This window comes from Oncorhynchus clarkii, chromosome 4 (genome assembly GCF_045791955.1).
Source record: "Oncorhynchus clarkii lewisi isolate Uvic-CL-2024 chromosome 4, UVic_Ocla_1.0, whole genome shotgun sequence".
NCBI lineage: Eukaryota > Metazoa > Chordata > Actinopteri > Salmoniformes > Salmonidae > Oncorhynchus > Oncorhynchus clarkii.
In genome coordinates, this window is record NC_092150.1 from 37,382,745 (window position 1) to 37,408,685 (window position 25,941).

Sequence of the window (25,941 nt, forward strand, 5' to 3'; positions counted from 1 at the left end):
AGTTTTAAAAAATTGTATACTTGTTATTATCATTTTTTAAAAGTTTTACCCCTTTTTTGTGGTATCCAATTGGTAGTTACAGTCTTGTCTCATCGCTGCAACTCCTATACAGAGTCAACAGGAAAATGCCTAAAAAGCAACACATTTAAAGTTTTGGAATGGCCTAGTCAAAATCCAGACCTAATCCCAATTGAGATGTTGTGGCAGGACTTGAAACGAGCAGTTCATGCTTGAAAACTCACAAATGTCGGTGAGTTACAGCAGTTCTGCATGGAACAGTGGGCCAAAATTCCTCCACAGCAACTTGAGAGACTGATCAACAACTACAGGAAGTGCAGATAAAGTGACGCAAACAGCTATTGAGTGTAAGGGGGCAATTACTTTTTCACAATTACTTCGAGTGTTGCATAACTTTGTTTATGAAGTAAATATGTAATTGTCGTGTTATTGTTCACTCAGGTTCCCTTTATCTAATATTAGGTTTGGTTGAAGTTCTGATTCAGTATCACAAATATGGGGCAAATACTTTTTCATGGCGCTGTATATACCTAGACAACACATCTTAATGATTTCATTGTGATCAATCAAATATTTTTGTATCATATGTAACTGTACTGTAGGTAATAGGTTTATAATATAATTAAATGAGTAGGTTAATCAAATCAAATATGACATACTTGAAATAGAAATATATACATTTTATATTTCAACAATTGCAAAGAAGATGTGTTACATACTTTGTGTGCTATCATTACATTTTAGAGAATGGTTATTGTATTAACATATCTATTTGACTATACGTTAAAACTGTACAGTATGCGTATGTTTTCAGATATTTGTATCGTGTAGTTGGGAAAATGTGCAGTTCTTTGGATTAACGTGTCTGTTTATTTCTTGCTGTCAATAATTGCATTTCTCCACAAGGGAGCACTGGAGAGTCATATTTTATTTTTGTCAATGTAATACATTATATATACAAAAGTATGTGGACACCCCTTCAAATTAATGTTTTCGGCTATTTCAGCCACACCCTTAGCTGACAGGTGAATAAAATTGATCACACAGCCATGGAATCTCCATAAACAAACATTAGCAGTAGAATGGCCTGAAGAGCTCAGTGACTTTCAACATGGCACCGTCATAGGATGCCACCTTTCCAACAAGTCAATTCGTCAAATATCTGCCCTGCTAGAGCTGCCCCGGTCAACTGTAAGAGCTGTTATTGTGAAGTGGAACTGTCTAGAAGCAACAACGGCTCAGCCGCGAAGTGGTAGGCCACACAAGATCACAGAACGGGACCGGTGAAACCGCGTAATGCGTGAAAATCGTCTATCCTCGGTTGCAACACTCACTACCGAGTTCCAAACTACCTCTGGAAGTAACATCAGCACAACAACTGTTTGTCGGGAAATTCATGAAAAGGGTTTTCATGGCTGAGTAGCCGCAAACAAGCCTAAGATCACCAAGCGCAATGCCAAGTGTTGGCTGGAGTGGTGTAAAGCTCACCACCATAAGACTCTGGAGCAGTGGAAACGCATTCTCTGGAGTGATGAATCACACTTCACCATCTGGCAGTCCAAAGGACAAATCTGGGATGCCAGGAGAACGTGTCCTGCCCGAATGCATAGTGCCAACTGTAAAGTTTGATGGCTAAGCCCCTTAACTCTACAGCATACAACAAATTCTAGACAATTCTGTGCTTCCAACATTGTGGCAACAGTTTGGGGAAGGCCCTTTCCTGTTTCAGCATAACAATGCCCCCGTGCACAAAGCAAGGTCCATACAGAAATGGTTTGGAAAAACTTGACTGGCCTGTACAGAGCGCTGACCTCAACCCCATTGAACACCTTTGGAATTAATTGGAACCAGGCTTAATGGCCCAACATCAGTGCCAAACCTCACTAATGCTCTTGTGGCTGAATGTCCCTGTAGCAATGTTTCAACATCTAGTGGAAAACGTTCCCAGAAGAGTGGAGGCTGTTATAGCAGCAAAAGGGGGACCAGCTTCATATTAATGCCCATGATTTTGGAATGAGATGTTTGACGAGCAGGTGTCCACATACTTTTGGTCATGTAGTGTACATTATCTGAACAAGAACAAAGTCAGAAGTATTGGTACTGTAAAATGTGATAAGAAAATAGAACTGATCTGATTGACTGAGAAATTGTTACCTCTTACAAGGATCAATGGATTTATCACTTGAACTTGAGCTCCTGTGTAAACAGCTTTTTTGTTATTTAGGAGTTTAAATTGTATAATATTTCTGAATGTTTCTGGTGAGATGCTGTTTCTTTGGGATGAGGAATAGAGGGCTAGCCTTGTGCCAGATCTGTTTGTGCTGTCTTACCAACTTCTACTGGCATGTTCATCTAAGGCGAGAGAGTGGCCATAAATTGGTAAGAAAGCACAAACATTTATGTCCTAAACATTTCATGCGACTTAAAGTCAATAATGCAATAATATTATACAACACCTCTTAAATATGTACATCAAAACAAGACACGTAAACACTGCAGCAGTGAAAGCAGTGGCATGTATTCATGGATGTCAAAGGAAGCCAGGCTTCCCTTAAAAATGTGTTGCAGAATTGTCCTTCAATTCGCAAGAGGCTGAATGTATCTCAGAAGGAGAAAGCATCCTAGCGTGCAAAACAGCACCCCTCTATCTCTCTACGTGTAGGCCATCTATCTGATGCTGTCTGGTTCAAACGAGTATGACATTTACAAGATACTGCAATAGTAGCTTAATTCTGTGTCTTACACTATTTACATCTCATGTATTGCCTGACTACAGTATTGTATCTTGATATGTTAATAAATGCATGCTGTGTTCATTTTGACATGGTTACCTGCCTACTATACCCACTGTAGTGTGCGTAGGTCGCAATCCCATAGTAAGTAAATAGAGCTAACTGGCTAGCTACTACTGTTAGCTAGCCAGATAGCCACAAAGAATTGTTAGCATTTTTGCCTGTTATACTATCTGGTTAGCTACATTATTACGATCAGTGGCGAACCATCATTCAGGGCAGAGCCCCACCTGTATTGAGCCCCACTTTCTTTGCTAAAAAAAAAACTAAACAAACTAAAACAGTTTTGCATGTTATTTTGGCATTAATACATGTCACATATGATGCTACAAAAAATGCTACAATAATTGTTGAGTTAATAAAGCTGCAGTTGCGCCATGATTAGCTCAGTGTTCTGTCAATCATGGGGAGAGTAGTCCCTGTCAAGTCTAACGGTAGACTTTGAAAATTCAAGCCCCTTGGGTGCTGTCATAGAGTTAAATTAGAAGTGCCCATCCAAGAAGGCTCAAGGTCATTGGCCACAGATAAAATGATGTCAAATCACATTATATCTACTGTAGCTTTGATTGGACTGATCATGTCAACATCATACTTTCAAAATCTTAGCAAGCAGTCATCATCATGAATCAAGTCGACAAATCTACTGGCAAATCCTTTTTAATCCATGTCATATGAAGAGAAATTTTAGACCAAATGTATCGGTGCTCATTGGACATAAACATTACACAACAAGTTGGAATTCGCAAATTCAACAATGAGTGGTTTGGAAACAATCATTGGCAGGAGCTAAGTGCAAGCATTGTAAAGCAATCACTAGCCTGCTATTCAGTGGAGTGGCTGTGTGGTCCCAAATCTGGGATTAGGGGTCTCTTTTCCAAGTTTAAAATGATAAACATTAAACAATGGCCATGATGTCAATGGAGCATGATTTGTGCCATACTCAAAACAACTCTTAACTCGGAACGGCTGAAAACCTGACTTCAGTAAGTTCAAGACAACTGGGAATTCTGGAAAAAAACTAGCTCCAACTGGGAAATACGTTTTGAACGGTCATCCAACTCCGAATTCTCCGAAGTCAGGAACTCGGGCCTCTTTCTAGAGCTACAGTATGACCTGAAGATTAATGACGTCCTCATGATTCAACCTCGTTTTTTTTTACGAGTTCCCAGTCGTCTTGAAAGCACAGAGAATGCCGGACTTTGATGACAAAATTGGCCCACGGAGGACCGTTGTGCCACCTTCCTGTTCAAGTGAGCACAGCAAGGTGAGTCCAAACTGTAGAAAATAAAACTTAAATACTGGTTTAACTCCTGTCACCTGTCTTCCTCAAAATAATGCTGCGTTCAAAACAACTGGGATCTCTGAACTTCTGATGTCAGTACGTTCAAGACAACTGGGAATTTAGGGGCAAAACGAGCTCCGACTGGGAAAAATCTGTTTTAATCAGTCATCCAACTCAGAATTCCATGTCGGGCATCTTTCTAGAGCTTCGACCTTCCGACCTGAAGTTCACTGACGAGTGGCGCAGGTCCTAATCCAGGCACTTGTCCTCTCATCTGGACTACTGCAACTTGCTGCAGACTAGGCTCCTCGCTTGTGCCATAAAACCCCTGCAATTTATCCAGTATGCTGTCGTCCTCCTGGGGCTCAAGCTTCCCAAGGTCGCTAATGTCACCTTGCTCCTCCGCACAATCCACTGAATCCACTACAAGACCATGGTACATGCCTATGGAGCAGCAAGATTAGCAGCTTCCTCCTGAAGCTAGGACAGCAGAGTCCCGTTCCATCTTTCGAAAACATCTGAAACACTAACTCTTCAAAGAGTATTTGAATATTATTTTTATATTGGATTCTCACTGACCTGTTGGTACAGCAGGAAATTCAAGTAGTTAATAACCAGCAGGTTTTGAGTTCAAATCCCAATGAATTAGCATACAGCAAAAACACCTTAATTTAGCAGAAAAAAACTGTAATTTATTGTATATTTATCGTATTTTCACGACAACCAGTAGCTGGTAGTGTACCATAAGACATTTTTAACAGTGAAGTTACCTGAGGTTTGTGTCTCTTTGTTAACAACAACTGGTGCGCGATCTCTAATGTTAAGGATGTCTCGAGTTTTTGCTCACTTGAGTTAGAATACCTCATGATAAGCTGCAGACCATACTATTTACCAAGAGAGTTTTCATCTACATTATTCATAGCTGTCTATTTACCACAACAAACCAATGCTGGCACTAAGACCGCACTCAACGAGTTGTATACGGCCATAAGCAAACAATAAAATGCACATCCAGAGGTGACGTTTCTCATGACCGGTGATTTTAATGCAGGGGAAAAAAAACTCATTTTTTTACCAGCATTCCACCTTTGCAACTAGAGGTGAAAAACTCATAGATCACCTTTACTTCACACACAAAGATACATACTGTACAAGGCCCTACATCGCCCTACCTTTGGAAAATCACACGATAACTCTATCCTCCTGCTTCCTGCTTACAAGCAAAAACTTAAACAGGAAGTACTAGTGACACTCATTATGGAAGTGGTCCGATGAAGCAGATGCTAAGGTACATGACTGTTTCGCTAGCACAGACTGGAATATATTCTCGGATTCATCTGATAACATTGAGGACTTTAACACATACAGTGGGGCAAAAAAGTATTTAGTCGGCCACCAATTGTGCAAGTTCTCCCACTTAAAAAGATGAGAGAGGCCTGTAATTTTCATCATAGGAACAGTTCAACTATGACAGACAAAATGAGAAAAAAACATCCAGAAAATCCACCATAATTTGCAAATAAATTCATTAAAAACACTACAATGTGAATTTCTGGATTTTTTTCTTCTCATTTTGTCTGTCATAGTTGAAGTGTACCTATGATGAAAATTACAGGCCTCTCTCATCTTTTTAAGTGGGAGAACTTGCACAATTGGTGGCCGACTAAATACTTTTTTGCCCCACTGTAAGTGCATCGACGACATCGTCCCCACAGTGACCGTAAATACATACCCCAACCAGAAGCCATGGATTACAGGCAACATCCACACTGAGGTAAAGGCTGCCGCTTTCAAGGAGCGCATAAACTAATCTGGATGCTTATAAAAAATCCCTCAAATACCTCCGACAAGCCATCAAACAGGCAAAGTCTAAATACAGGACTAATATCGAATCCTACTATGCTGGCTCTGATGCTTAACAGATGTGGCAGGATTTGCAAACTATCACGGATTACAAAGGGAAACCCAGCTGTGAGCTGCCCAGCGATGCAAACCTACCAGAGGAGCTAAATGCCATCTATGCAAGCAACACTGAATCATGCATGAGAGCACCAGCTGTGTGATCTCGCTCTCTGTAGCCGATGTGAGTAAGACCTTTAAACAGGTTAACATTCGCAGGGCCGCAGGGCCAGACGGAATACCAGGACGCGTACTCAGAGCATGCGTTGACCAGTTGGCAAGTGTCTTCACTGACATTTTTAACCTATCCCTGACCCGGTCTGTAATACAAACTTGCTTCAAGCAGACCACCATAGTCCCCATGCCCAAGAACGCCAAGGTAACCTGCTTAAATGACTATCGTCCCATAGCACTCACATCTATAGCCATTAAATGCTTTGAAAGGCTGGTCAGGCCTCACATCAATACTATCATTCCAGACACCCTGGACCCACTCCAATTTGCATACCGCCCCAACAGATCCACAGATGATGCAATCTCTATTGCATTCTACACTGCCCTCACCCACATGGACAAAAGGAATATCAATGCTCATTGACTACAGTGTAGCAATCAATACCATAGTCCCTTCCAAGCTCATCACCAAGATCAGGACCCTTGCTAAAGTTGATCTCAACTCAACTTTAGCAAAACAAAGGACCTGATCATGGACTACAGGAAACGGAGGGGCAAGCACGCCCCCATCTACCTTGATGGACCGAGAGCTTCAAGTCGAGAGCTTCAAGGAACTTCAGGTCGAGAGCTTCAAGTTCCTTGGTGTCCACACAGTTTGAGCTTACATGTCTTTTTGATGAGCACAGACCCCCTCACGCAATCAACTTCGTAGAGATACAGAGTTCCCTTGTAAGCCTATTTGACGGGAAACTGTGAAGACAGCTATATATCACGTCTTGTTTCTGTTAATGAGTTTTTTATTAAATAATGTGAAACAATGTTGTGTCTGTTTGCTGCTTTTCATTAAATCATGCATAGCTGTTCGTTATATGGCCTAAAATGTATTTGTACATATTGGCAGAAAATTATCTGTAGGCTATAGCATACCAAATTTTGATCAGTTATGAAAATAAACATTTCATGTGGAAAATAAAATATCCTATAAATGGCCAACATTTCGACGTTTCAGTTAAGACAATTTGTCACATGATTAAAGCAACGAAAACAATGTGACTTTAGTGACAAAAAGAAACAATAGCCTATGATTAAAGGGTTTAGGGCTCTCACCATCATCATCATTATTATTATTCAAATAATAAAAATTCAATAAAGTCACAATTATCAGCTTTGGTATGGACAAAAGGAACACCTATGTGAGAATGCTGTTCATTGACTACAGCTCAGCGTTCAACACCATAGTGCCCACGAAGCTCATCACTAAGCTAAGGACTCTGGGACTAAACACCTCCCTCTGCAACTGGATCCTGGACTTCCTGACGGGCCGCCCCCAGGTGGTAAGAGTAGGCAACCACACGCCTGCCACACTCATCCTTAACACTGGGGCCCCTCAAGGGTGTGTACTTAGTCCCCTCCTGTATTTCCTGTTCACCCACGACTGTGTGGCCAAACATGACTCCAACACCATCAATAAGTTTGCTGACGACACAACAGTGATAGGCCTGATCACCGACAATGATGAGACGGGATATAGGTAGGAGGTCAGAGAACTGGCAGGGTGGTGCCAGGACAACAACCTCTCCCTCAATGTGAGCAAGGCAAAGGAGCTGATCGTGGACTACAGGAAAAGGAGGGCCGAACAGGCCCCCATTAACATTGACGGGGATGTAGTGGAGCAGGTCGAGATTTTCATGTTCCTTGGTATACACATCACCAAGAAACTATCACGGTCAAAACATACCAAGACCGTCATGAATAGGGCACAACAAAACCTTTTCCCCCTCAGAAGACTGAAAATCAAAAGGCTCATCAACAGCTTCTACCCCCAAGCTGCTGAACAATTCATAAAAATTAGCATCCTACAATTTACATTGACCCCCCCTCTTGTACGCTGCTGCTACTCAATGTTTGTTTGTTAAGTGACTAAGGCATAGTCACTTCAGCCCCACCTACATGTACAGATGACCTCAACTAGCCTGTACCCCTGCACACTGACTAAGTACCAGTGCCCCCTGTATATAGCCTTGTTAATGTTATTCTTGTGTTACTTTTTATTTGCCTACTTGGTAAATATTTTCTTCTTCTTGAACTGCACTGTTGGTTAAGGGCTTGTAAGTAAACATTTCACAGTAAAGTCTGCACTTTATTTGCATGTGGCAAATAAAGTTTGATTTGACATTGGTGAGCAGGATTTCAAAGTGAGGAGAGACACATGAGTAGGTCTACCAACGGAAAACATCTGAAAACAAAAATGATTATGCAATTCAGACCAGAGAAATCCAATGTTTACAGTATATACAACGTCTGCCTTTTCCCCTACATTTTAACAGTCTAATAAGTACATTTAATATAGGACAACATCACAAAATCAATTTGGCATCTTTTGAGAATGTTGTCCATAAAGTTTTGAAATCAGTATTTGTCCATCTCTCCCATTTTTGAACCTGTTTTAAAATGATATAGGCCTTTTTCTGCCTATGTGAACTTATTGCAGTATTGTAGACATTATGTCCTGGGATTTCCTATGATCTTCTAACGACTCCTGTGTAGCTTGTGAGCATCATAGAGCAAAACATGTTACACATGGGTGCTCGTGAGAGTCTCAGCTATTTGAAATAGTTTGTAGCTCAAACAACTGATGTTTTTGTAAAAAAAAAGACTCTGCCAAAGGCCCCTTCGGGATCCGCCCTTGTCTCACTAACACTTCTCTAGCTCAGCCCCCGTCAATCACACAGACTATTTGTTGGTACAAAAAAATAAACAAAATCCAATGACCCAGAACCCAGAATTCTGTCGCTCAAACATACAATGTTTAAAAGGGGTTAGAAGTCCTAAATCACGCCGCCGCAATGGTGGGACTCAATGGGTTAACAAACCTATGTTTGAAGTTGCAACCAATTTCTTTCAACGCTCAGTTTACTTTACCTCTTTAGTTAAACCTAACAAATAACTAATATATACAACTCATTTTGTCATGTTATACCAATAAGATTTGTCACTTTGGAAAAACATATGCACATTTCTACAATTGGGTTACAAGCAATTCAATACATTTCTTGGTAATCAATATACTAACTTGGTTCCATAACATGAAATAATGATTCCAAAAACTCTTTACATAAGACTTTATTAACTGGTTACAATATTGGCACCAAATCATAACCACCTCATCAACGTAAATCTTCCCTGCTCTTTAGTATCACAGTACTTACAACAATATCATTTTAGATTGAGTGCTGTCAGTGAACATCGTAAAAAAATTTTTTTTTAAAAAGATTAACTGCAATGACATATATACTCACGGGTGGCCAAAAATAACAAACTGAAAGTCACGCCCTCAATAGGCCACGCCTCCAACTCTTCTGATAGGCTTCCGCAGCTATGTCACACCCACCACTATGCAAAGCAAATATGAATGAGGTGTTGAAAGCAATTTAGAAACTTTCATTCAATAAAAAAAAATCACATTGATCTGTCAAATTCGTTACTTGATTCCAGACAAATTTAACAGAATAGGTTGAATGAGCCAAAGCATAATTTTTTATCATACCAATCAGAAAAAGCATTTCAGATGAACAACAGTACCATCCCACCTTTTATAGTGCTGTATTAACTGTAAAGAGAAAACATCCATTTGTCATAGACTATATGCAATATAACAATTTAGAGGAGAGTGAAAGCCAATTACATTTTCATGCAGTATAGGCAGCCTAGTATTGTTTCAGAAGGAGTGGAAACTTGACAATAAATCTTACCATCTCAGCGGTGATCCATAAAACAACAACACAATTTCAGTGACAACTCCTTCTTGGTTTTATGTGCTGGTGGCTTGGATAGGAGCTGGAGGTCCACTCCGAAACAGAAGGGGAGAGGAAGAGAACCGCACCACTGTACACACTTTCGTGGTGCAAAGCAATTCCCTCAGGGCGCAGACAGACGGCCAGGGAACTTGTGAGTCTTAAACAGGTTCTCGTCACTCAACACCGTTCAAGAGGCTATTCACATTGCAAGAGATATGGACAAAGTCAGAGAATTGAAGAGAAAGATAAATGAGTGTCTCTTAACGCAGATCTGACTGGGTCCGTGATTCGAATCTCAGTTCCCAGGAATTATGACTGTTGATATTTCAAAACTCCATTCCACACTGCCCTGGGGTTAAATGTGTGTGTTCACTCCACTCGATTGTGAAGTATGCGCTTCACATTTCAACAAGCCTACCTCTCCCCCTCCCCCTCTCTCTCTCACTCACACACACTCAAACACTAAGACAATGTGCTGTGCATGCACTAACACACCCCCAGAACAGCTGTTTTGAGCTGTGATGGTAGTCAGTGAAACCTAACTAGCCACACACACACACAAGGGGTAACTATGATGTAGCTCTGTTATCTGAGTGGTTCAACGTGTCAAAAAGACGGACAGCGGTCTGGATGGCAAGAACAACTGCCCGAGTTACACCAGGAATGCACAATCCCTCCATCAGTGCTCAGACTGTCCGCAATAGGCTGAGAGAGGCTGGACTGGGTGCTTGTAGGCCTGTTGTAAGGCAGGTCCTCACCAAACATCACCGGCAACAACATCGCCTATGGGCACAATCCCACCGCCGCTGGACCAGACAGGACTGGCAAAAAGTGCTCTTCACTGACGAGTCGCGGTTTTGTTTCACCAGGGGTGATGGTCGGATTCGCGTTAATCGTGAAAGGAATGAGCGTTACACCGAGGCCTGTACTCTGAAGCGGGATCGATTTGAAGGTGGAGGGTCCGTCATGGTCTGGGGCGGTGTGTCACAGCATCATCGGACTGAGCTTGTTGTCATTGTAGGCAATCTCAACGCTGTGCGTTACAGGCAAGACATCCTCCTCCCTCACGTGGTACCCTTCCTGCAGGCTCATCCTGACATGACCCTCCAGCATGACAATGCCACCCGCCATACTGCTCATTCTGTGTGTGATTTCCTGCAAAACAGGATTGTCAGTGTTCTGCCATGGCCAGCGAAGAGCCCGGATCTCAATCCCATTGAGCACGTCTCGGACCTGTTGGATCGGAGGGTGAGGGCTAGGGCCATTCCCCCCAGAAATGTCCGGGAACTTGCAGGTGCCTTGGTGGAAGAGTGGGGTATCTCACAGCAAGAACTGTAAAATCTGGTGCAGTCCATGAGGAGATGCACTGCAGGACATACAGTTTTTCTCAATTGCTAAAACACAATTTCTGAAACCTTGCTCCATTTCCTGAAAACATTAAACACAAACGTCATCTTCAAGCACTATTTGCATAACCTCTGATTCCTCTTGAAAAATGAAACATTCGCCTCAAAACAGTTTGACCTGTGTTCAAAATCAAACACTGCTCTCAAATCATAAACAAAGTGATCAAAATGATATACACTCTCAAGCAGTCAGTTAACAATACACCGAAAAATAGAAAACACATTGTTCAAAACATACAATCCTCAGGGAGAAGTATATTTTTTATCTAAAAAAATATTCAAATTTCTCCGTCATTGTCTTTTGATGAACGAAAACATGTTCTATCATAGTAGCTCAAAATTGATCAGAAATGACTACTCTGCTTTGTTCTTTGCAATTTTGTTTTTTGTTCTTCCTCCTCCTTGTACCCCTATTTTTTACAGTACTGTACCCTGCATCTCACAAACTTGTCCTTTGTCTCTGTGATATTGTAAATCTTGTTCTTTGTTGATATGAACCTGCAACCAGTCAAAATCTATTGAGCAGTCAGTAGTGTTAATAAATGGAAAGCACAATGTTCAGGGCCATACAATTTGTCCATTGTGCAGTATACAGCCTACAATGCACTGTACTACAGTAAAGTAATATTGCTAAGGACTTAGCAACAAAGCTGAAATCTACCTCTATAGGAGGAATTCTGTGTAGTCATTGTGCAACCATGGTTTTCTGAGGAGAGAAAACAACTCTGTACAAAGGGGAAATGCATGAACTCTGCCGTTGTTATGGTAGTAGCACACGCCCAGTCCCAAGTATGAACACACACAACAGTGGTTATTATGACATTACTTTGGAAGCAGAGAGATAGGGAGCAGGTTACAGAGAAATCACTGGCACGTCATTCCTCTGTTTAGTTTCTGTGTGTTTTTTTTTTAGTCAGTTCCACTTGTAGTGAGATGAGCAAATTACTTCATTCTTCTGTTTTGGAATGGTTGGACATAAAGACTTTTTTGATTTTCCTCTGTGTTTTCTTGGTACTTGCCGACCTCCTGAAGAACAAAACTCCAAAGAATTTTCCTCCTGGACCTTGGTCATGGCCTTTCATTGGCAACATGTTTCAATTTGATCCTGCTAAGATGCATCTTCAGTTTGAAGAGGTGGGTTTACTAAACGCTAGCCTGAGTATCATTCTGTTGGTGCTATCATTCCAACTCCTTGTTAATCATTGTCATGCCAGACAAATGTTTGGCTGGACAATGAGCAATGGAGTTGGCAAGAGCACAATCAGATATGGCACCAGGCTAACTTAATGCTGCTTAGCACTCTTTTGATGACAAACGTTATTTCTTGTTGTTCTTCTTGTAGTGTGAAAAAAAATATGGAAAGATTTTCAGCCTTCGAATTCCATCAGCAAACCAAGGGTCAAAGTGGGTTATTCTGAGTGGATACGAGATGGTGAAAGAGGCCTTGGTCCACAATGGCGACAGTTTTGTTGATCGTCCCTCCATTCCCTTATTTGAAGATATATATATTGGAAGTCAAGCAATGGGAAGTAAAGGTAACGCTCACATACTTTATACTTGTTACGACCTGATCTGTTTCACCTGTCTTTGTGCCTGTCTCCACCCCCCTCCAAGTGTCGCCCATCTTCCCCACTTATCCCCTGGGTATTTATACCTGTGTTTTCTGTCCGTCTGTACCAGTTTTTCCTTGTTTGTTCAAGTCAACTAGTGTTTTGTCTCAGCTCCTGCCTTTCCCCAGTCACTCTATTTCTTGTCCTCCTGGTTTTGACCCTTGCCTGTCCTGACTCTGAGCCTGCCTGCTGTCCTGTGTCTTTGCCACTACTCTGGATTTACCGACCTCTGCCTGACCTGACCCTGGGCTTGCAGGACATTGTCATCATCTTACAGTTATTAACTGATAATTGATTATGGATCATAATAATTTATTATTGTAGAAATATTACATATTTAGTGTATTAGTGTCAATCCTTAAAAATGGAAAGGTTGGGGGTTCGATCCCCGTTCAAGTCCTACCAAAGACTCCAAAATGGGACCTCATGCCTCTTTGCTTGGCCATCAGTATTAAAGAGATGGATAGGGGGTGACAGGCCCTGACAGACTAGAATCCTGTCTAGGGTGTGTACTTTTACATCAAGCTGCCTCACGCTTGAGAAACAGATGTGTGAAAACCTTGTGAAGACTTACAGAAAACGTTTGACCTCTGTCATTGCCAGCAAAGGGTATATAACAAAGTATTGAGAAACTTTTGTTATTGACCAAATACTTATTTTCCACCATAATTTGCAAATAAATTCATAAAAATCCTACAATGTGATTTTCTGGATTTTGTTTCTCATTTTGTCTGTCGTAGTTGAAGTGTACCTATGAGGAAAATTACAGGCCTCTCATCTTTAAGTGGGAGAACTTGCACAATTGGTGGCTGACTAAATACTTTTTTGCCCCACTGTAGGTGTGGTTATGTCGAACGGGTATCCATGGAAGCAACAGAGGAGGTTTGCTCTCTCTACACTGAGGAACTTTGGACTGGGCAAGAAGAGTCTGGAGCCATCCATCCAGATTGAAGCGCAGTGTTTGAATGAAGCCATTCAGAGTGAACAAGGTACAGTGGAAACTTGATATGGTTACAGTTCAATTCAAACTTTATTGTCCCTGCAAGGAAATGAATATACTTGTCAAAACAGATTTGGGTAAACACCGCACTGGCATTAAGTTTACACATGAGTTGTCTCTGTTTTGGATGCAACAGACATATAGCGATTAAAAACTGTTTCGATTTTCACGTTGAAAACAGATTCAGTTCAGATCAGGAGTCCAAGCACCAAGCAAAAAAAATACAACAAAGCTGTATATGAGCTGTGGTGCTTACAGAGAAGTTTTGCAGACTGAAGTTCAGTGTAGAGATATAAAGCATTTTTAGATGCCCCTACCTGAGGCATTACAAAACACTAGCGTTTTTCCATATCTTTAAGGTCTCCCATATATGAAATGGAGGGTTCTGTAAAAATATTTTACTGAAAAAGTGGTTACATATATAGATGTTGTGACACACACACCCTTTACCCCCTAAGGTCGATGTCAGCGCCCCCATGGAAATCGAATTATCATAATAAAAGAATTGGCCTAAAATGTCCGCACACCGGTGGAAATCAAATGAACATAATACTAAAAAATCTCCATCAAAATCCATTTGTTTAAGCAATTTGTTCTTGTATGGGCTGCTTCTCAAATATCGCTTCTGCCGATATCTGCCTTCCGCATCTGCAGTGAAAGGTTGCAGAGCCAGAGTGGTGTTTGTCAGACCATGAGATGTCCTGAAAATCGGTCTTCTCACGAAAACATCTCTAAGGAAATGTGAGACACTCATGAACAAGATGGTCTTACAGCACAAGCGTCTTGGGACTCGTCTGAAGTCGGTACAGCCGATCTGCCAGCTTCTGTCTGTAGTGTCCGAACAGTTTGGGCTACACACCAATATTATTATTATTTATTTTTTAAACATATTTTACCCCCTTTTTCTCCCCAATTTTGTGATATCCAATTGGTAGTCATGATCTTGTCTCAACGCTGCAACTCCCCAATAGACTCGGGAGAGGTGCCGGTTGAGAGCCATGCGTCCTCTGAAACATTACCTGCCAAGCCGCACTGCTTCTTGACACACTGCACAATGGGACTCCTGGTCACCGCCGGCTGTGACACAATCTGGGATTGAACCCGGAGATGTAGTGGCGCCTCAGCACTTCGATGCTTTGCCTTAGACTGCTGCGTCACTCGGGAGGCCAGGCTAAATATTAATATGACCCCTATGCGGAAAGGTACTCTCACAAACAAATACATGTCGGTTGTTTTCCTCTAGGATGCTCACAAGACTCATCTGAAGGTTCCCGGTACCAGTTTTTTTTTAATTATGGTATTATGTATTTAGATAGTTTAGTGCCTAAAATAAGGGGATAAATACATTTATGGTGATCTTTCTTATATCTCTCAGATAGTACCAAAACAAATCAAAAGGAAGTTTGTTCTGAAGTGTCTCCTATCTGTTCCATGTAGGGAACCCTGTATAGGCCACGAAAGCACTTCCCCACTTTCTTTATTGACTTATCTGAACTATTGTCCTTGAGAACTATGATAAAACTCATTGTGTGATTTTAATATTTCACTCCAAGGCCATTAAATATATTAATCTTTTGAGCTCTATTGACTTTATCCAACATGTAACTGGGCCCACCCATTACCGGGACCATCCTCTGGACCTGGTTATTACCAAGGGCCTTCCAATTGACATATCCTCTACTGTTGATGTTGCTTTATCTGAATACCATCTTGTATTTTTTACTACCTTTTTGCCTATAGCAGAGGGTCATCTTGAACACATTATTAAGAAATGCTGTCTTACCTCTGAAGTTGCTACAGATTTTACTGAGTGTATGAACAATGCTAGCAGAAGTTGCAGGTCCATTATGATGTTCTAAGAGAGCAACTTGGCATATATAACAAGTCAATTAGAAATGCCAGATGACCTCATTTTCTAACTTGATCACTAATAATCAGAATAATTCGAGAGCTCTTTTCGAGCAGTGATGGCCTGATAAATCCTACCCCCGCAAATGTAGGTGAACTTTCCTCCACATCTAAATGAGTGATGAGTTTACGGCATATTTCAAAGATAAGATAACAAACATTAGGCTGGGTATCAGTGAAGCAAGACCTGATGAGAAGTTTATGTGCCCTAGCCTACCACGCAAAGGCACTATGGATTTATTTTCCCTGGTTGACACAGATATGCTCAGGAAAGTGATATCACCTGCCTTCTCGATCCTATACCAACCACCTTGCATATTCAAACACAACTAGTTTTTTAATGTGTGTTCATGTTTTGATCTCATTCACACACTTACAGCATATCAACAAGGACATGCGTGTGTCCTTAAATGGTGAGGAGACAAAGTAGCCAATCGTTGTTGTAGTTCTGTGGCCAAATTTCGGCCCTGCTAGAGCTGCCCCGGTTAACTGGGGCGGCAGGGTAGCCTAGTGGTTAGAGTGTTGGACTAGTATCCGGAAGGTTGCAAGTACAAACCCCCGAGCTGACAAGGTACAAATCTGTCGTTCTGCCCCTGAACAGGCAGTTAACCCACTGTTCCTAGGCCGTCATTGAAAATAAGAATTTGTTCTTAACTGACTTGCCTAGTTAAATAAAGGTAAAAAATAAATAAAAATAAAAACTGTGAGTGCTGTGAAGTCAAAACATCTAGGAGCAACAACGACTCAGCTGCGAAGTGGTAGGCTACACAAGCTCACAGAATGGGACCTCCGAGTGTATTGAAGCGTGTAGCACTATAAAGTTTGGTTTGAGGAATAATGCTCTGGGACTGTTTTTCATGGTTCCACTAAAGATAAATCTTAACGCTACAGCATACAATGACATTCTAGATGATTCTGTGCTCCCAACTTTGTGGCAAGAGTTTGGGGAAGGCCCTTTCCTCTCAGCTTGACAATGCCCCGTGCACAAAGTGAGGTCCATACAGAAATGGTTTGTTGAGATCGATGTGGAAGAACTTGACTGGCCTGCACAGAGCCCTGACCTCAACCCCATCGGGCTGAATTGAGATGCCGACTGCAAGCCAGGCCTAATTGCAAGCCAGGCCTCAGTGCCCGACCTCATTAATTCTCTTGTGGCTGAATGGAAGCCAGTTCCTGCAGCAATGTTCCAACAGCTAGTGGAAAGCCTTCCCAGAAGAGTGAAGGCAGTTAAAGCAGCACATTTTGGAATGAGATGTTTGATGAGCACACACTTTTGGTCATGTAATGTAGTTGAAGTTCCAAAAAATTGTCTTGAGTACAGGTCATAAGTACAGTACACAAACCTGAAAAATATCTATCATTTAAAACATGTACAGAGGTAATTGAACCACCAGTTAATGGTGATGTTGCAGGCATATTGGATATTGGACACCATATTGGATTTGGGTGGGGGGCACATAATGTATAAAGTCCACAGAGGAACCTTTGAAATAAATGAGCGTTCAGTGTCTGGGCCCACTTGCCTTAGAGCTGATTGCAATAGCCACAAGGTAAAAAAAACGTAACTTTATGCACTTTTGTCGGGCAGGACCATACAGCACTGAATGAGAGCAAATTTGACCTGGAAGTTGTCTATTGAACAACTATCAGAAAGTTACATTTGTATTCATAGTTAATACTTCCTCCTAATGTATCTGTTTACAGGTCTATATTTCCAAAATCCTTTAAGATATCGTAATGCTGTTTGTTTGTATATGTAGGGGAGACAATTGACTACTTGTAATTCAACATTTTTGCAATATCAGAGTTTGCAATATTGGGCCACATGAGCTTATGTATACAACCATCAATTTCATATATTGGAGACCTCAGAGGGGAAAAAAACATGGTTGTGCTTTGTTATACCTCTGGTAGGGGTATCTCAAACAAATGCCCTTTTTGAGGATTGGCCACTAGCCTATATGGTGACATTTTACTTTTGATGTAAGCCATATTGCTTTTGTGGGGAATAAGGTTTCTTTTGGCCCATGCAGGAAAACCCTTCAGCCCCCAGATACTGATGAACAATGCTGTTTCCAATGTGATCTGCTGTCTTGTGTTTGGTGCCCGCTTTGAATACAGCGATGACCAATTCCAAACCCTCCTGAAAACAATGAACGAGATTATTTACTTGGAAGGGGGCTTTTGGGCCGGGGTAAGTCTCTCACTCTTATTCTATTTGTAGACTGCTTCAACCTTGTGGTTACTTACTTTGACTTGTTGACTACAATTGTCTACCCTAGAGGAGAAAACAATATTAAATGCACTAATAGGTTTTTTTAAATGTAAATATTATGGCCATCCATCAATTCAAGAATGATCAGGAAATCTGACTGGACTGAAGTTTTCCATTGAACCTAACTTTGTCAGAAACATACTGGCCGTAGCTCTTTTTGCCCCAAAAACCCTATCTAAATCAACCAATCTTTTGGTCATGTAGTGCATGTAAAGGCTAATGGATAATAGTAAAATCATCTAAGATCATATTGATCAAGAATATCCATAGCTCCACTCAACTTCAATCTAATGGAAAAATAAAATAATCTGCTATGATTAAATATATATATAAATTAGAGCCACTGTATTTGTTTTATTGGTCATAAATGTAACTGCTCAGATAATTTCATATATAATGAGCTTTATAGATTCAATGTATTCAAATTGAAGGCACATAATATAAACTACACCCTTTAAAAATTGTATTTACAAAGAAAATAGTTGTTTAGTGGTTAGAGCGTTGGACTAGCAACCGAAAGGTTGCAATATTGAATCCCTAAACTGACAAGGTAAAAATCTGTTGTTCTGCCCCTGAACAAGGCTGTTAACCCACTGTTCCTAGGCCGTCATTGAAAATAAGAATTTGTAAGTCTAGGCGTCCTGCTAGAAGGACAACTTCCGGTGAAACTGGAGGGCGCGCAATTCAAATAAAAAAAATCTTAAAAATTACGGATATTAAACATTTAGGTACATACAAGTGTCTTATATCGGGTTGAAAGCTTGTATTCTTGTTAATATAACGACACTGTCCGATTTACAGTAGCCATTACAGCGACAGCATGCCATGCGATTGTTTGAGGACGGCGCCCCACATCAAAATATTTTTCCACTGGCACAGGTTTCATAAATTCACAAATAGTGATTTAAATATTCACTTACTTTTTGAAAATCTTCTTCTCATTTGTCATCCAAAGGGTCCCAGATATAACATGTAGTGTCGTTTTGTTAGATAAAATCCTTCTTTATATCCCCAAAAGTCAGTTTAGTTTGCGCCATCAATTTGATTAATCCACTCAGGTCTACAATTGTATCCCTGATGTCCTTACACAGCTCTCTGGTCTTGGCCATTGTGGAGAGGTTGGAGTCTGTTTGATTGAGTGTGTGGACAGGTGTCTTTTATACAGGTAACGAGTTCAAACAGGTGCAGTTAATACAGGTAATAAGTGGAGAACAGGAAGACTTCTTAAAGAAAAACTAACAGGTCTGTGAGAGCCGGAATTCTTACTGGTTGGTAGGTGATCAAATACTTATGTCATGCAATAAAATGCAAATGAATTACTTAAAAATCATACAATGTGATTTTCTGGATTTTTGTTTTAGATTCCGTCTCTCACAGTTGACGTGTACCTATGACAAAAATTACAGACCTCTACATGCCTATGCCGTTCTGTACCATCACTCATTCACATATCTTTATGTACATATTCTTTATCCCTTTACACTTGTAAAGGTAGTAGTTTTGGAATTGTTAGTTAGATTACTCGTTGGTTATTACTGCATTGTCGGAACTAGAAGCACAAGCATTTCGCTACACTCGCATTAACATCTGCTAACCATGTGTATGTTACAAATAAAATTTGATTTGATTTGATTTTCAGTAGGAAAACCTGCAAAATCGACAGTGTATCAAATACTTGTTCTCCCCACTATATATAGGGAACAGATCAGAGTTAGTGATGGGAATTCTTAATCACTTCTTTGAGCCGGCTCATTGTAAAAGAGATGGCTCATTTGGTTCCCAATGTAAAGCCCAAAAGGTGGGCTACAATTATGTCAGATCATGAAAAGCGAGTTCAAATAAATTTTTACCTGCCCACATAAAAAAATGTAATGCACTGAAAAATTCAGAATGGACCAGATTGAAACGCTCTCTCCACTATTTATTGTTTCAGCAGTGAGGAGTCACTCTCTTTCCATAATTATTTTGTAACTTATCTGCAGAAAAATGTTGTTGAGTTCAAAAAGCGGCAAGAGCTGTTCGTTCGCGAACAACCCATCACTAATCAGATTGGCAATGGGCCTTAAACCTCTAATGATTGAAAATGTAACCATGCCCATTTGATTTGTTTTGCCCTGTAATCATGGCCTGGTTGGAAGTTTTTGTTTCGGCCTCTAATAGTGCAAGTAATATAAATCAAGTTTTCATTAAAATGCGTTAACATACAAATGCCTAGCAGCCAACCTGCTTTTTCCAACCCCTTGTAAAATATGGTAAGAACTTTTTTACAGTTACCTTGTCACTTTGACAGTATTTTACTGTTTCGTTGCTTGACATTACAGTAGTGTACAGGAAGTTGGCATCAAGTTACCTTGAATATTTCAGCAATGTATTGGCACTATCCAGAGTGATATATATTTATCATAAGATATATTGTTGAAATTACAATAATTTTGAAGATCAGAGTATCCTTAAGTACAATATTTTCAGTAACAGTTACCGAAACTCTTTACATGCTATGACTGTGGTATGTTTTTATCAACCTTTGTTGAATGCACCAACTGTAAGATGTTAAGGATAAGAGCGCCCACTAAATTACCTAAATGTGAATGTAAAATGAAAATGTGCAAAGAACACTGGGAAATTACAGTCATATGCTGTAAATTAGATTACAGGTACATACTTGGTACTGTAATTTAGATTACAGTAAAAGTGTTGGTACCATAAAATGAATTACAGTAGATATATGTAAAATAAATTACAGTAACTTACTGGCAAATTGCTGCCAGGAACTATGTTTTTGTCAGACTTATCATTATTTTACAAAAAATTAGGGCCTTGAGGGGCTGCTGTGTTTGTAATTCCCTGGCCGAATTCTGGTTTCAGTCCTTGCCTGCCCTAACTCTGTCCTCAGATGTATAACATGATGCCGTGGGTCATGCGTCGGGTTCCTGGTCCTCACAGAAGGATCTTCACTGGCTGGAAGGAGGTCATCTCCTTCATCAACATCAGGATTCAGGAGCACATGAAGGACAACGACCCCTCGTCACCAAGAGACTTCATCGACTGCTTCCTCAACGAGATAGAGAAGGTGACGATGATAATGACAACCATTATCGGTGATGTAGTTGTAAAAAAAAAAAGTAAAAACTGATTGCCATTCGCAGTGAACATAGTACTGCTCCCTATAGTATTTTTCCGCAGTAGGTAGGTAAGTGGTGTTTACGTACAGTATATGTTTACCCTCCTCTACACTCATGATGATGATGAGGTCGGATTGGATAATAGTATTAGGGAGGGGTTCTACATAATCAAGTAGTTTAAACAAAAAAGTGGTGGGTGCAGGGCACACTTACCATCCAAATGAATGTGGATTCAGAGCTATTATTTGTATTGCAACACATGTAAACATTTTTTATCACATTTTCTTGACACATTGGTAATTTAGCTAAAGCATCATGAATTCGTTAGATTGTCAAATATTTTTAAGTATCTAGCATGTTGAGGTTGTTTTGGTGTGTTTTGTTCCACAGTGTGAAGATGACACAAGGGCTGGGTTCAACTTGGAGAACTTGTCCTTCTGCACTCTGGATCTATTTGTGGCTGGGACAGAGACCACCTCTACCACCCTCTATTGGGGCCTTCTCTTTATGATCAACTACCCGGAGATACAAGGTAAGTGCTCCCACCGCCATCACAATGACTACGTTTCGACCCCTATAGCATTTAATCAGTTCGTCAAAGCGATTGATCTTGATTGATTAATAAAAGGTCATTCTCTCACATGGAGGCACGCATACACACCACACACACACACACACACACACACACACACACACACACACACACAATCCATTTGCATGAAGACTTCCTTTGTGTTGTGCCTTTATATCTTGTATCCCTGTTGTAGCCAAGGTGCAGGCAGAGATCGATGCAGTTGTTAGGTCGTCGCGGCAGCCCTCCATGGAAGACAGGAACCGCATGCCCTACACAGACGCAGTCATCCATGAGACACAAAGGATGGGGAATATCATACCGCTCAACGTATCCCGCATGGCCACTAAAGACACTGAGGTTGGAGGATACACCATCCCTAAGGTCAGTCATCTCATCTCAAGCATAGAGATCATGTACTTGTTCTACTTAATCATGTGATCTCACGGCGCATCCACTGCATGATTCAGCGCTTTATAAAGATGTATTCCTTATAACTACATTAATGTGTAGTATGCTGTCACCATGTGGTGTTTGTACATTTAGAAGAATAAATAAATGTGTTTGGTTATCGTATAGGGACATCCCTACACTTAAAAGTATAACCTTTTGCCTTTTTCCTCATTTTCCGTATTATTTCAACTACACATAAAACATTGATGCCATAACATTCTGTACTTGTTGATGAGATAATGTCTGTTATTTTCTCCCCCCCTCAGAACACCATTGTGCTTGGCACCCTCCAGTCGATCCTGTTTGATGAGTCAGAGTGGGAGACCCCTCACACCTTCAACCCGGGACACTTCCTGGATCAGGAGGGCAAGTTCAGGAAGAGAGACGCATTCCTTCCATTCTCTTTAGGTAATGCTGTACTACGTTTCTTCCATATCAGTTGACCCCCATATTGGTGCCAAATAAAGCTGCGCTATAGGAAATAGGACATGCACAACTCATCTTCCTTACATAGTAATACTTGACTCGGTTTAATCGGTTTAACTGATTGACTTGAAGTTGAATCATTGACTTGCCTATATAGTTAGAGTACACCGTTAGACTTTTATTTGATCAGTTACTTACTGTATACATTAACGGTATGATACTGTATTGTTATGTTCTAAATTCTGGTACAATAATCCAGATGGACCCAGAGAAACTGAAATTAGATTTAATCACCACACTGGGTGTTGCAGCTACAGTACATAGCAAACCCATACAGGTCACACAAGCACTTACATTTATACCTTCCGACTAGGTCCTCCTATTTAAGTGATAATGCCCGAGAAGCCTGTGTTCGGAGGATATATTGGCACGGGTTTTAGACCCGAGACAAAGTCGAGGGCCGGCAAAAAGTGACAATGTATCCTCTAAACATCGAGTTCGAGGGCATTATCACCTTTATACAACGGGTTACCAACATATTCAAACAATGATTTACATACACTAATGTTCAAAAGTTTGGGTTCAAACAAATGTCCTTGTTTTTGAATGAAAAGCTAATGTTTTGACCATGAAAATAACATCAATTGTAAATATTGTTAATGTTGTAAATGACTATTGTTGCTGGAACACCGGTCTCAACGTCAACAGTGAAGAGGCGACTCTGGGATGCTGGCCTTCTAGGCAGTTCCTCTGTCCAGTGTCTGTGTTCTTTTGCCCATCTTAATATTTTATTTTTATTGGCCAGTCTGAGATACGGCTTTTTCTTTGCAACTCTGCCTAGAAGACGAGCATCCCGGAGTCGCCTCTTTACTGTTGACCTTGACTGGTCTTTTGCAGGTACTTTTTAATGAAGCTGCCAGTTGAGGACTGGTGAGGCATCTGTTTCTCAAACTATTCACTCTAATGTACTTGTCCTCTTGCTCAGTTGTCCCCTGGGGCCTCCCACTCCTCTTTCTATTCTGGTTAGAGCTAGTTTGCACTGTTCTGTGAAGGGAGTAGTACACAGCGCTGTAAGAGATCTTCAGTTTCTTGGCAATTTCTCACATGGAATAGCCTTCATTTCTCAGAACAAGAACAGACTAACGAGTTTCAGAAGAAACTGTCAAATATATCAAAAAGAGTTCCAACGAAAAGCAGGTGTTTCCAGGCCTTCTGCAGGGATATGGGGAGGGAGCACCAGCAGGTGTTTCAGGCCTTCTGCAGGGATATGGGGAGGGAGCACCAGCAGGTGTTTCCAGGCCTTCTGCAGGGATATGGGGAGGGAGCACCAGCAGGTGTTTCAGGCCTTCTGCAGGGATATGGGGAGGGAGCACCAGCAGGTGTTTCAGGCCTTCTGCAGGGATATGGGGAGGGAGCACCAGCAGGTGTCTCCAGGCCTTCTGCAGGGATATGGGGAGGGAGCACCAGCAGGTGTCTCCAGGCCTTCTGCAGGGATATGGGGAGGGAGCATCAGCAGGTGTCTCCAGGCCTTCTGCAGGGATATGGGGAGCGAGCACCAGCAGGTGTCTCCAGGCCTTCTGCAGAGATATGGGGAGGGAGCACCAGCAGGTGTCTCCAGGCCTTCTGCAGGGATATGGGGAGGGAGCACCAGCAGGTGTCTCCAGGCCTTCTGCAGGGATATGGGGAGCGAGCACCAGCAGGTGTCTCCAGGCCTTCTGCAGGGATATGGGGAGGGAGCACCAGCAGGTGTCTCCAGTCCTTCTGCAGGGATATGGGGAGCGAGCACCAGCAGGTGTCTCCAGGCCTTCTGCAGGGATATGGGGAGCGAGCACCAGCAGGTGTCTCCAGGCCTTCTGCAGGGATATGGGGAGGGAGCACCAGCAGGTGCTTTATAATGCAGAGGTCCGCTGGCTTTCCGGTGGTAAACTGTTGGGTCGCTTTTATGAGCTTCGAACATTTCAATTGTGAGGAATGGCTCACCGATGTTGCCTATCTGGAGATTATGCTTGAGCATCTGAATTTGCTCAAAGCGAGGGGGCACAATCGATTTGAACGGACCAAAATGAAAGACTTGCTAAGAACATTGTGTAATATGTCACTGCATGGGTAATTGGATTTCAGTAACATTTTTGGTACTATAAAATGGATTACCGTCAAATGGATTACAGTAACTGTACTGCTAAATAAATTGAGGCCAGTAAGTTACTGTACATTTTACAGGAAATGTTTTTCAGTGTACGTTAGTGTTAGTATCCCAATCCAAAGTAACTGTTCTGTACTTTACAGCATGTGTCAAATTCATTCCAATGGAGGGCCGAGTGTCTGCAGGTTTTTGCTTCTCTCTTGTACTTGATTGCTGAATTAAGGTCATAATTAATAAATAACTCTCCTCACCTGGTTGTCTAGTTGAAAGGAAAAAACAAAAACCTGCAGGCACTGGGCCCTCCATGGAATGAGTTTGACACCCCTGCTTTACAGTGTCAGTTAGAGAAGGTTTACTGTGATTGGTTCCCTCCCCAGGTAAGAGGGTGTGTCCTGGGGAGCAGCTAGCCAAGATGGAACTCTTCCTGTTCTTCACCTCCCTGCTGCAGAGGTTCACCTTCTTCTCTCCCCCAGGGGTGGAACCCAGCCTGGACTTTCAGATGGGGGTTACACACAGTCCCAAGCCTTACCAGCTGTGTGCAACACCTCGATGAGTCTTCCACAGCTGCCCTATTCATTATGTTGCTGGGGTTTAAAAATTAATTATTGGAGGGCCAAGTGTCTGAAGGTTCACACCTCCCTTGTACTTGATTGATCAACTAAGGTAATTGATTAAAACTTCCTTTGCCTGGTTGCTTAGGTTTTAAATTGACACAAATGAAAAGGAAATTAAGTCTTTCTTAACACCAAACAACTGAAAAGGCTGCAGATGGAGAAAACACACTCACGTAGTGACACTACACATACCAATAATACTCTACATATCAAGATCTCAAACCATATGTTGTAGTCCTAGATTAAACTTGAATAAGAAGGACATATTTGATTGATAATGTAGGAGTGTTTTAGATTTTCAATGTAAATGTACATAATTTACAATGTAAACATACTACATGTCTTTCATGTATATGGCATATCTGAATGTATTTGACCCATGGTCTGGTGGATTGTGATTTCTTCTGTACCTTTTTATTTTCTATCAAGGCAATATACACTACAATATACA

The 25,941-nt window shown here is 41.2% G+C and overlaps 1 protein-coding gene across 1 annotated transcript; it reads left to right on the top strand.

The window, feature by feature from the left end:
* Positions 1 to 12,107: 12,107 nt before the first annotated feature.
* LOC139406775 (cytochrome P450 2J2-like) lies at positions 12,108 to 25,941 on the top strand. Its single transcript, XM_071149801.1, has 9 exons — positions 12,108 to 12,502; positions 12,711 to 12,903; positions 13,818 to 13,967; positions 17,920 to 18,080; positions 21,055 to 21,231; positions 21,674 to 21,815; positions 22,051 to 22,238; positions 22,574 to 22,715; positions 25,254 to 25,941. Exons 1-9 carry the CDS (start codon positions 12,302 to 12,304, stop codon positions 25,427 to 25,429), a joined length of 1,530 nt encoding a protein of 509 aa, XP_071005902.1. The 5' UTR covers positions 12,108 to 12,301; the 3' UTR covers positions 25,430 to 25,941.